General features: G+C 33.6%; 1 protein-coding gene across 1 annotated transcript; it reads right to left on the bottom strand.

Moving 5' to 3' along the window:
* Nucleotides 1–4,967: 4,967 nt before the first annotated feature.
* Nucleotides 4,968–6,541, bottom strand: LOC109189215 (NAC domain-containing protein 92-like). The gene is made up of 3 exons (XM_019340019.1): nucleotides 6,102–6,541; nucleotides 5,723–5,988; nucleotides 4,968–5,632 (listed from the first exon to the last, which is right to left on the bottom strand). Exons 1-3 carry the CDS (start codon nucleotides 6,292–6,294, stop codon nucleotides 5,243–5,245), a joined length of 849 nt encoding a protein of 282 aa, XP_019195564.1. The 5' UTR covers nucleotides 6,295–6,541; the 3' UTR covers nucleotides 4,968–5,242.
* Nucleotides 6,542–12,377: the final 5,836 nt, after the last annotated feature.

Genomic DNA, 12,377 nt, shown 5'->3' with positions numbered 1-12,377 from the left:
CATTAGTGGCACCGTTATCTTCCACTTTTTATTTTTTTTTTTTTTTATTTTTTTTTATAATTTCAGACCGCTTCGTTATAGGAGTATATGTTCATAATTTTATCACTATATGTTCATAATTGTAAGTTCATAATGTCAGAGCTCTGTGTTCACAATTCCATAACTGTATATTCATACTTCCATAATTGTACATTCATAATTCCGTAACTGTACATTCATAATTCAATAACTGTTAATTTATAATTTTTGAAGCTCTATGTTCATAATTTTATCACTATATGTTCATATTGTAAGTTCATAATGTCAGAGCTTTGTGTTCATAATTCCATAACTATACATTCATAATTCCATAACTGTACGTTCATAATACCCTAACTGTACATTCATAATTTTCGAAACTCTATGTTCACAATTTTAGAGCTCTATGTTCATAATTTTATCACTATGTGTTCATAATTGTAAGTTCATAATGTCAGAGCTTTGTGATCATAATTTCATAACTTACATTCATAATTCCATAACTGTACATTCATAATGTCACAAACGAATAACGCCGTTAACGGCGAGACAAAATCAATTTTTTTACAAACTGAAATGTCGCATTTTTTCTGAAAACGACATCGTTTTGGACTCGTGTCCACAACATAATTTGCGGTAAATCTGATAACATAGTTTATTGTTTTGGGTTTTATGAACTTGGGCCTTCTGATTTCATTACTCGGCTTTCCGGTTTAATTTCTATATTAGGCCTCACGATTTTTGTTATATCCTAAAATTTGGATTCCATAATAAAATTTGAAGTAATAGCCCAGGCCCATCATAGAAACCAAATCAGATTTGACTTACTCTTTTTTATGTTCTATGTACTACTGACGTAGTCACATTTGTCTACACACGAAAGAACAAATGGTCATTTTCATTTGTGTGCAATTGTAAACTTGTAATATGATAAAACATCATTTTCATAATAGGAAATCGGATAACGGTCTAGGATGTACTAGATTAAAAACGTGACTAATTCGTTTTAGATTGGCAGACTATATGTCCTAAAAACAACTACAAATTTAGGTCGGCAAGATAAATTTTCTAAATTGAGACAATTGGTATTTTGGGTTAATTTTGGTCTAACCCAATATATCTTCTTCTTTTTTTTTTTTTTAAATACTATTGACTCTATTAAGGTATTATCTGTTCTATACTTTCTTTTTAAAATACTATTGACTCTATTACAATGTAGTATATGTTCTATACTTTCTTTAACTACTGCAACCCAATCAGGGTTTGATCATGTAATCTTCATTCAAGGGGAGCCACAGAGGTGACATCTGAGCACAAGGTACTTCGACAACCCAATATATTTAATCCAATAGAGTATTAAAAACGTAAGCACACATTATTTATTTATTTATTTATTTTTGTGATCTAACCCTATCTATAGTATCTGCTCAACATAATTATGTCAATATCCTTATTGATATCAAACTCAAATATGTGACCTTCTATTTGGAATGGCTTAATTCATTCATGACATTTACATAGACTAATTCCTAATATTTTGGGGTTGACTAATTAAATATGTTAGAAATTTAGGGTACCAAGATGCCTAACACTATTAATTCCCGTTGCTCGATTCTAAAGTTGACAGTGGGAACAGTTGAAATGAAAGCCATGTACACGGTGCAACGTTTGACGAAAGAGGAAGAGTTTAAGGTAGATTATATATATATATATAACTAAGTAAGCATGTAACACACAGATCGAGTTAGGTAAACTAATCGGAAGAAATATTCTTGTACGTACTACTATCTCTCTCATCTCTCACTCTGCCGTCAGCTTGCAGACAAAACTGAAGCCAACTTGGCAAGTACAATCAAGAAATGACGACGTCAGAGCCAAGTCGGACAAGACGTTGTTTTTCCTTATTTTCTGGTTGGTTTCGCTGTCATTACTCATTACTGTTTTTCTATGACGCCCTGATTTAGGTACGTGTCCAAATGCATGCACTGTTATTGTGTGGGATGGATACCCCGGTAGGGTACCCGTCATAGGCGGTTAGGGTATACAGCTCGACTACTTGCTTAGAGGATAGGCGGATTCCAGCAGTCTGGCCCTAGTCTACTCGTGTGTTTTGTTGGTCTGCCTAGTTGAGCGGCCAGACTAGGCCGTCGGAGGGGTCCCGGCCGAGTGTCGCACTCAGTGATTGAAGATTTGACGGATATTCTTTTCAGTTTTAGCGCGGGATTTCCTTTTCTTATATTAGGAATATGCTTTAGCAGTTTGGAAGCTTTTCTAAGTCCAATTTTGTTAGTTTCTTCCTTCTTTCATTTTTCAAAGCCCATGTATCTTGTATAAATATTCATAGGGTCACATTGTAAAAGGTTTTGAATTCAATTCTAGTGCAATTACTCTGTCTACATTCTCCCTCAAATTTTACTTAATATTTTTACAGTTGTGTTGGTCCGCCGTCCGGTTACCTCGTGACCGTAAAACCAATAGTGTGTGTCTCCATGGGCGAATGTCGTTACTGTTGTGTTCCTATAAAGAGCAATTCCAGCCGAGTTAGTAGTTGTTTTGTTAACGTTTTAAGTTTAACTCTCTGAGGAAGTTATTTATTGGTTTATTGATTTGCTTCATTGTGATTCTTTACCCGTTAAAGTTACATGGTAAACTTAATGAAGAGGATTGTGAGCTTTATGATAAATTGATGTTTTGTTCATAAGATGTGTACGTGCAGTAATTATATGTGTTGGAGTGTATGCATGTGTTGTGTGACGCATCCTTGTTTTCAATTCGTCTGAGTTGGCCGATAAGTTTGCTGACAACTTTCATGTCTTTATATGATGGAGGATTCATTATTCTTCTTCCATTAATTCAGTTTATAAAATATTTTTCCAAAAAAAAAAAATAATACAAAATATCACTACTAGAAATTATGGAATTTCTGACCACCTGAAAGTGATCTTAAACCAAGTTGATACCAAAAAGTGATCGAAAATAGCAACAAAAATTTTTCCGGATATCAAAAGTGGTCGGAACAAGACTTTCGAATTGATTTAAGATCACTCTCAATTGGTCGGAAATTTTATAATTTTCAGTAGTGATGTTTATGAATGTTTGGCAATTGATCATACAAGAAATTGAACTAGTCCCCATATTTAGGGTGCATTTACTAATCAGAAAATGAAAAATTAAAGAATTTTTTTTTTAAAAAAAAATATTTATTTTTATATTTCATTAATTTAGCAAATCGAGAAGGTGCATGAAATAGAAAAATGGAGAGCAGAAAACTACATAATTGAAGTAAAAGTATACTGAATCTTGATTGTCGAGATGAATGGATCATGTCTGCTTGTCGATCTTGATTTATAGTTAGAAAGATTTTATCTTGTATAGTAAAAAGAGACTTGATCACCACATACAACAAAAACTTTGTTTAACTAGTGATCTTAATTAACTTGTGGATAAGGCATTTTTGTGATAAATTCAATAACCGTCATCGCTATATGAACTATTACATATAAGTGATTTTGTGACAATTTTCGCAACCATTGAACATTGTATTATAAATATAAAAATTTTCTACTCAACAATTAATCATTCAAAAAGCAAGTCAGATTAAATTTGACCACCACTTAATTTAATAATAAATTCAAAAATCAAAATGATCATTATATATATTTTTTAACTATTGTCTTCTTTAAATTATATTAATAACACAATCAGTCGATCACCCGTTGAAAAATCAAACAAATGTGAAAGTTCAACTTCCAAAGTGCAAAGTTCAACTTCCAAAGTGCATTGGTAACTAGCTAGCCAGCTTGAAAGATTTGAATGCTAACCCTTTTACCATATAATTGGAGCAAGAAATTTGGGGGTGCAGGCCCATGTTTTGTAGAATGATGTCTTATTAGAATGTTGAGTTTTGTTGACATGGAAAACATAACCCCCAAAACGCACGTACATCATTAAAACAGCAAAGCTACAGAAAGGGACATCAACACCATCCCATTTCAAAGGATTTGTGCTTGAAAGATGAGGACAACCTACCAACTTTGAGTTTACTTTTGTTGTTAGGTTTTCTAATCCAAGACTTTGGTTGGTTCAATTGGGGATTAACAATTCCACTTTCCATTCTTCCGTAAAGGTTGAACCCCCAACCCAAGACCCCCCACGCCTCAGCGCGACAAAACATATGTGAAGATGTAAATCATGATAACTCAACTGAACACAGAAGCTAGACGACCACTTTCTATTAGACCATACAATGTTGTATTTACCATAGCTTTAAAACGATTATTGAATAACTAAAAAATGTTGATTCAAGTGGGAGCAGTACGAATTGCTTAGATAATTGGATTCATGAATTGAAGCAACCAACTGAACTACTCATTACAAAAAAATTGTTATTGCAGTAGTCATACTTGATTTTTGTGTGTATATGTTTAATCAAGATGTTACTGTTTTATTTAGTTTTTCCAAACACAACCCTAGATAATGTCATGTAGTTTTGGTTGGTGGCCAAACAATTACGAAGCAATAACTAATTGTGATTTCAAACTATTGTGTATTATTTTCGAGTAGATGATAATGATTGTCAACTTTTTTTTTTATATTTGTTATTTACTTTAAAAATTGACCGATTGAGTTACAAGTCAATAACTCAATACAATACAATGAAATACCATGGATGACACCATTTGGATGCAAATAAAATATGGATAGGTTGAAACTAACCTATAAACTATACAATAAATGGAAAGAAACAAGAAAATGGTAATCCTTAAGTGGGGATAGGAAAGAAGTGAGTCAAATGCTGCCGGGTCAGGGAGTTAACTTACTAAGTTTTAAGTTCTATTCTTTGTGGAATGATTTACTTTCTTGTTATTCTTTGATGGTTAGGTGTCAAAGATACTTTTGAATAGTAAATTAGCCACTATAAATTGTTCAGTAAATAAAAAAGAAGATAATCAAATCAAACATTGATATTTTTGTATTATCAGAGCAATTAGTTTCCCAAGAAATATATACAATACAACACAGCCATGTCTTAATTAATGAAAATATAACATAAAGAAAAATTATTTGCAGCAATATCAATATGATGATGGACTGATGATCACACAATCACTCTATGTCATTCCTCTGTTCTTTCTTTCTTTCTATAATTCTATCTATCCACATGCTTCTTCTTCTGCATCTTCAACCATTAAATCACTGCTCTCTCAATCTGTCTTTTTCAGATTCAATAATTCCAGAGACAATCCAGGTCCACCGGACCGGCTTCTGAGCTCATCAAGAACTCATCGTCATCATTATCCTGCTTCGCTTGCAGCCCGTTGTTCTCCAGCCAGAGGCGCAGAACCGAGTGGTCGTCCGGTTCAGAGTAGTGCTGAAATTCCAGGCTGGGGAAGACGCCGGAGAAATCTGAGTTTTTCGATGAAGAGAAATGGGGAGCGATGGGTTTTTTGTCCTCCTTGGAGCCGGAGAAGCAGGTCACGTGCGGCATCGCCTCGCCGGAAGTTGCAGATACTTCCATTAACGCCGGCAGACCCTCCCCCCTGGTGAGCCCGGAAATATGGATCTTGTGGCCGCCGGAAGTCTTCTTGAACACTCTGCAGATCACCCATTCGTTCTGGAAAACAGAATCTTTTCAGTTTTCAGAGGATTAAGATCAAGAAACCAAGTTTTACTGATTAAACAGATGGAATCTCTAGGATCTTACCTTGTGGTTTGGGATGGAATAGTTCCCCTCCAATCTATATTCATGCATAACCCAATTGGTCTTCTGGCCTTTGGGCGCTCTTCCCTTGTAGAAAACCAGCGTCTTCTTCATCCCCACCAGCGTCTTCGCCCTGAAAATCTCTCTATCTTTTCCGGTCGCCTTCCAATACCCTGCTTCCGTCGCTCTGTTAGTTCTCTGCCCGGTCGGATACTTCCGGTCTCTCACACAGAAGAAATACCATTCTTTCTCCCCCATTTTCGCCCTCCCTTTCACCACAACACACAAAATTACTCCATAGCCAAGAATCAAGCTCCACAACAAGAAAATCAGTAAAGGGTAACAGGCAGAAATCCAGAATGGAGAAATGATCAAGACTTACAGGGCAAATCCCAGGGCTCAACCTTGTTCAAATCCACTTCACCCATGGCAGCTGCAGAAAACCTGCTATCTGCAACCTTGGGGCACAAGTAATGGCTGATGAGCTCTTCGTCTGTGGGATGGAATCTGAACCCAGGAGGCATATGCAGCTCCATTTCTTCTTCAACGCCACTAAACCCAGAGGTATTCTCCATCAAACAAACTGCCCAATTATGATGATGAACAGATAAGTATGGGTGTGAAGAGGTTCAATTTATAAGGAGACTGGGACTATCTCTCTCTCTCTCACTGGAAAGGGGTCAGAAGAAAAGAAAAATCTTGTACCAGAAAAAGATGAAAAAAGAGCGGTGTTAAAAAGAAAAAGTGTTGCTATGGAGGAATTGAACACAACCCAATAAACATCGGTTTATATATATCAACAGATACAGATACAAACGTGGTTCCTAAGACAACCTCGTCCGCCAGCTTCGGCTTTGCCTACTTATGACGTAGTAATATGCCACTACGCATAATATGCTGATTAAAGTTCGCACGCTATACTAATCCACACCATATCATATATCACATGTAAATGTAATTAAACTCATGTCTCAGATACGACTCAATTACTCAATCAATTCAAAATTAGTATAATTCATATGTCCGGAAGCTCATAAACAACACATCCCGTAATTTACCTCCATCAATCATTAGGACAGTAATAACGGTAATGGCTCTACAAAAACACAACTATTATTCTAAAAGTTTGTTAGGCTTGGGGCGATCCAGCCAAGTTGCTAGCTTGGTGATTATAAAGTTTCAAGTTCGACTCACAGTAGGAGTGACATTTGACCTTCTTGGTTTGAGCTAAGTCGATTAACTTTTTTGGTGGTTTTTGTCGTTTAAGATTATAAACAGAATTTATCCATTACACAACCATAGTAACGGTTGGTTCTACTAAAAAAACAAAGTTGATTAGACTTTCGGTTTATTAGTTATAACATTAATCCTTACTTAGGATGTTTGATTTTAGGGGTGTTAGTAACCTTGGAAAGTAGTAGTTCTGTTGGTTGTTAGTTGTTATTTGTTTAACCGATGTTATCTACTTGTTTTGCGGCATAACTACTAAAGAAAAGGAAATTGGGGGCCAACAAAGGTACAAGGAAAAAGCCTGCAATCCTGGTCAAAATTGATCCTATCCTCTCCTAGGTTCATTGTTCCTTGCCTCCTTTTTTTTGGGGGGCAAAATCCTTGCCTCCTTTAGGATCAATTTAATCTCAGCACACAATACTCACATTTGTATCATCTTAGGATGCATATATATCCATTCGGATTAGGGAAAGATTAAATTTGTATTATCTTGAGATGTATATCTATTTGCGTTTTAATTGATACGTTACTATATATATATATATATATATATATATTTGTAGCGTTATTTCAGCTCTCCTTAATCAATATTTCTCTCTTTCTTAGTAATTTTCTTTGGAATTTTACGGCGGTGTGTGTGGATGTAGAATGGTGTGTGCGTTTTACTGTAACAAGGTTCGTACACCCTGACGTGCTGGTTTTTTTCATAAAATTATGCGTTTTGGTATGTGCGTTTCGTGATACAGGCATGCACATTTTGGTTTGTGTTTTACTAGTTTCGGGCGTCTGCGAAACGTAGATATAGTATTGGGCTTGTTGTGTGTGTGTGTGTGTTTTTTTTTTTTTTAAATTGTGTGGAATTTTACGATGGTGTGTGCGCGGGTGTGGAATGGCGTGTGCGGTTTTTTGTAACAGGAGGTGTACACCATGGCAAACTATAAAACGCACACACCATTCCACACCCACGCACACACCGCCGTAAAATTTCCAATAATTTAAAATTTCAGATGTACAAAATATAATTAATTATTACCATTGATAGGATCCCTAATAATTTAAAATATCAATTTCCATTCATAATCTCCCTAATATAATGCTTAAGATTCCAATTGAATTATATCCATAATTAAACATATATCTACAATTACTATTTAATCCTTTTGATTTAAATATATCCTTAATTACTTTCACAATCTCTTATAATCTCAACCATTTATGGAAAATGAATCAATAGATATCATGAGATCTCATGATCTCATCTAATATAGGGGTTGCACAAGATTTGAAGCATATATATATATATATATATATATATATATATATATATATATATATATATATATATATATATAAAAGACAAATCAGATACGAATGCTTTGTTAAGGTAAAACGTGTGGTGAGATGAGAGTCATTGATCTTGCCAAAATCAACGTCCAGTATTAATAAGGATTTTAAAAAATAAAGCGGTGGCAATTTGGTCATTTTTTGTATTGGTCAAACTTAAGTTGCGTCATGTTCCTTCTTAAGGTGTGTGGTTTCTGTACTTAGGTGCGTTAGTTATTCAGTGAGAACTTAAGGTGCGTTTTTTGTTGAAGCTTTAGGTGCGTCATTCTAAACCTTTAGGTGCGTCTTTCTATAGCTTAAGATGCGCCCTTTTAACACTTAAGGTGCGCCATTTTAACATTTAAAGTGTGTTAGTTATAAACTTAAGGTGCATAAGTTCTACGCTTAAGGTGCGCTATTTTTATACTTAAGGTGCGTGATTTTTATATTTAAGGTGCGTCATTTTTAATAAACTCAATATGCACATGTTAAGACTTAAAGTGAGCCATTTTAACACTTAATTAAGGTGCGTTGTTCTGACACTTAAGGTGCGCCATTTTTAGCTAGTGTTTGTTCCTTCGAGAAGCACTTTATTTTTTAATTTTCATTGATTTGAGCCGTTAATCTAGATTTGATCAACGACTCAGATCTAACTATATGTTCGCACCTGGGACCTCCTTTGCACCTGATCTCGACCATATAATATATATGTGTGTGTGTTCAAAATTAAATATATTTATTTAGTCTAAAAGTTGAGACGAGAGAAGTTGAAAGTTAAATGTCATTGAATTGTGTGATGTTTCTCCACATTCCTCAAAGTGTGATATGGAATCTAGTTGGATTAATAATAGGATCAAATTAGGGTAGGACTAAATAGTTACATTTGTATTATATATCTTGGGTTGTATATTTACTTGCGTTTTAATTGATATATTACTCGAATCGACATATGTAATTATTACTGGATTCGATATATATAGCGGTATATTAGTATACATTATGATCAAAATTAAATATATTTAGTATTTACTCTGATATTTGAGACGATAAAAATTGAAAGTTAAAGGTCATTGAATTGTATGATGTTTCTAGACCTGCATCAAGCATGATATGGGATGAAGGAGTCGTTGATGGGCTAAGAAGAAAAGATAATCCGTATTAGACGACGTTCAGAATTGGCTAATATACGAATGAATGGAGGATGTGGAAGCATTATAGAGTAGACTTCGGTGGTCTTGTCCAAATGATATTAAGCCCTAGGTAATAGAGTTCTAGTTGGATTAATAATAGGATCGGATTATGGTAAAACTATATAGTTATATTTGTATATCTTGGAATGTATATCTACTTGGGAATTGTCTTTTAATTGATACATTACTCGAATTGACATATGTAATTATTATTGAATCCAATATATATATCAGTGTATCATATACGTTACGATCAAAATTAAATATATTTGTTATTTACTCTACAGTTGAGGTGATACACGTTGAAAAGTCAAATGTCACCAAATTGTGTGATGTTTTTGGACTTGGCTTAGGCGCCATATGGGTTGATGGAGATGTCGATGGGTTAAAAAAAAAAAAAAAAAAAGAATAGATAGACGACGTGCATAATTGGTGCAAGCATTTTGGAGTAGACTTCAGTATTCTTGTCCAAACAATATTAAGCTTTAGGTAACAGGGTCCTAATTGGTGTAAGAATAGAATTATGGTAAGACTAAATTAAATCGTATCTTCAATTTACAATGATCGAAATCTCTTTTATTTTTGTGTTTCATTTGTGCTTTGAAACAAACATTCGACCTTATTATTATATTATATATAACCATTAGTTAGGTGAGACAAATTTCATGAGAGGTAAAGTTATTTGATTGATTGATCTTAAAATATGAAACCATATTTCCAGTTAACCAATAATTTAGTGTCATTACCCGCATGGGTAGCTCAATTGGTCATAGAGGTGAAAAGTTGGAAGAATGATCAGGGATCGAGTTTCACCGGTGTGGGTCCCTGGTCTAGCCTCTGTGGTTCATGTTCAGTTGAGTTAGTGAGGGGGTATGCGCAGGTCTAGTCTCTGTTGGGGTGTGGGTCCCTAGTCTAGCTTCTGTGGTTCACGTTCAGTTGAGTTAGTGAGGGGGTCTCTGTTGGGATGTGGGTCCCAGGTCTAGCCTCTGTGGTTCATGTTCAGTTGAGTTAGTGAGGGGGGCTCCTTGTGTGCTGTGGTTGATTTACATCCTCCCAAATACTCTGTCGGGGTGGAAGAATAATTTAGTGCCACTTTAAACAAGATTTATCTTATCTAAAAAATGCTAATGTCATATTCAATAATCTACCCTAATCAATAATTTTTTTAATAATAATAAAATAAATAAATAAAGAAGATGGATGCAAACATGGATACAATACTACAGTTACTGTTCATCCACGTTTTTCATTTCTACAGTACAACTTTTTGTTTAAAAAAAAAAAAAAAGTTTCTTTATAAAGTTTGAAATTTTAAAAACATTTTCATTTTCAATTATTTTCCATCTTTTCATCTAAACACTCTTTCTTCTTTTGAAAAATAGTTCCTTTATTATTATTATTTTTTTAAAAAAAATGCGCATACCCTAAACGTTTGGTGTTACTATTTATATATGGTCAACTTGGCACTACAGATTTTAACCAAAAATAAAGTTGAATTTCGCACAATAAATGACAAGGTTTGGCCAACAAGAATCTTTGACTCCATCATCTCAGTATGGTAAATTGGTAATTGTACAAAAAACAATGATTCCATCAATTTTTGTTAATACTTTTTTAGTCGCTTTATATATTTCTTTTAAATACCATGTATAATATAACTAGTCTTTTCTATGCGCGATGCGCAAAAACATATGCCCAATATTTATATTTTTAAAAATAGCTAACAAATTTTTACTAATTAAGATCTAAGTGAAATAAAATTTATTTATTATATTGATCTAATATATAATGAATATATAATGTTTTACAAATATTGTTATAATTAAAGAATATAAGAAAAGATATGGTAGATGCATGTGCATGGTAAAAGTAATGGAAAAGATAACGGAAATTATAACGGGGTAAGGGTATTTTTGTCCAAAAAATTGTATAGTACAACTCTAAAAGCACAATGTACAATTAAATTAATGTAATTTACCAAAATGCACACACGAGTAGTAATTGTGCAAAGGTTTGGATGGTCACCCAAAAACAATGATTCCATCAATTCCGCAGCGTGCTGCTGTTATTCCCTGTTATACAATGATTTGATTTCATAGTATCACTGTTCTATCAATTCCCTGTCTTTCTCATTTCTTGTCTTGTCTTGTCTTAACTTTTAGATTGGAATTATCTCACAAATTTAATCCTTTTTTTTTTATCACCAAAATAATTAAGTGTTATGATTGATAGATTTGTCATTTACTCATTCCGTATTTCACTTTTAAAATCTTTTTAAAAATTACAATTTGGGTCTAAATTCATATATTATTAAAGAGAAATAATACTTGAACTTCAATTTCTTATTCACAATTTCTACCCCTCACACAAATTCCTGATGTAGACATTTTTTCTGGGACTCACATAATGAAAATATACAATCATTGTTTGCTATATCATGGAGTAAAAGCGAGGGAACCGAATTTGAAAGTACATGTAATAGAACTCATTATTAAATAAAGATCGATGTGAATTGTTTCTATATATCATTGCAGATATTAAATTATTAATGCATGCTAATAATAATTAAGAAAAATTAAAATGACATAATAAGAAAGGAAAGCAATTCCTAAATAAAATGACATGGGTTTGAGCCCTAGTGGGGACAATATTGATTTTTTGTGTTTCAATAAATTGAGAAAGTAGCTATTAACATATAATACATTATAACAGGGTCAGTAGTACTCAAAAAAAAAAACAAAAAACAAAAAAGAGAAAAGCAATTATGCAAAGCAAATCTCGTATTAGCTGTTAAATTTAGTATAAAATGTGTATCCAAACATTATAAATTATTAAATATTTATACGTCCAATTGTGTGACTCTCCTTGAGAGAAGGTTACAGGATCCAATTTTAGTGGTGGGGTATTGACTCTTT

Source organism: Ipomoea nil, unplaced genomic scaffold, assembly GCF_001879475.1.
Source record: "Ipomoea nil cultivar Tokyo-kokei standard unplaced genomic scaffold, Asagao_1.1 scaffold1509, whole genome shotgun sequence".
Taxonomy (NCBI): Eukaryota; Viridiplantae; Streptophyta; class Magnoliopsida; order Solanales; family Convolvulaceae; genus Ipomoea; species Ipomoea nil.
This window is presented reverse-complemented; position numbering and strand designations above follow the sequence as displayed.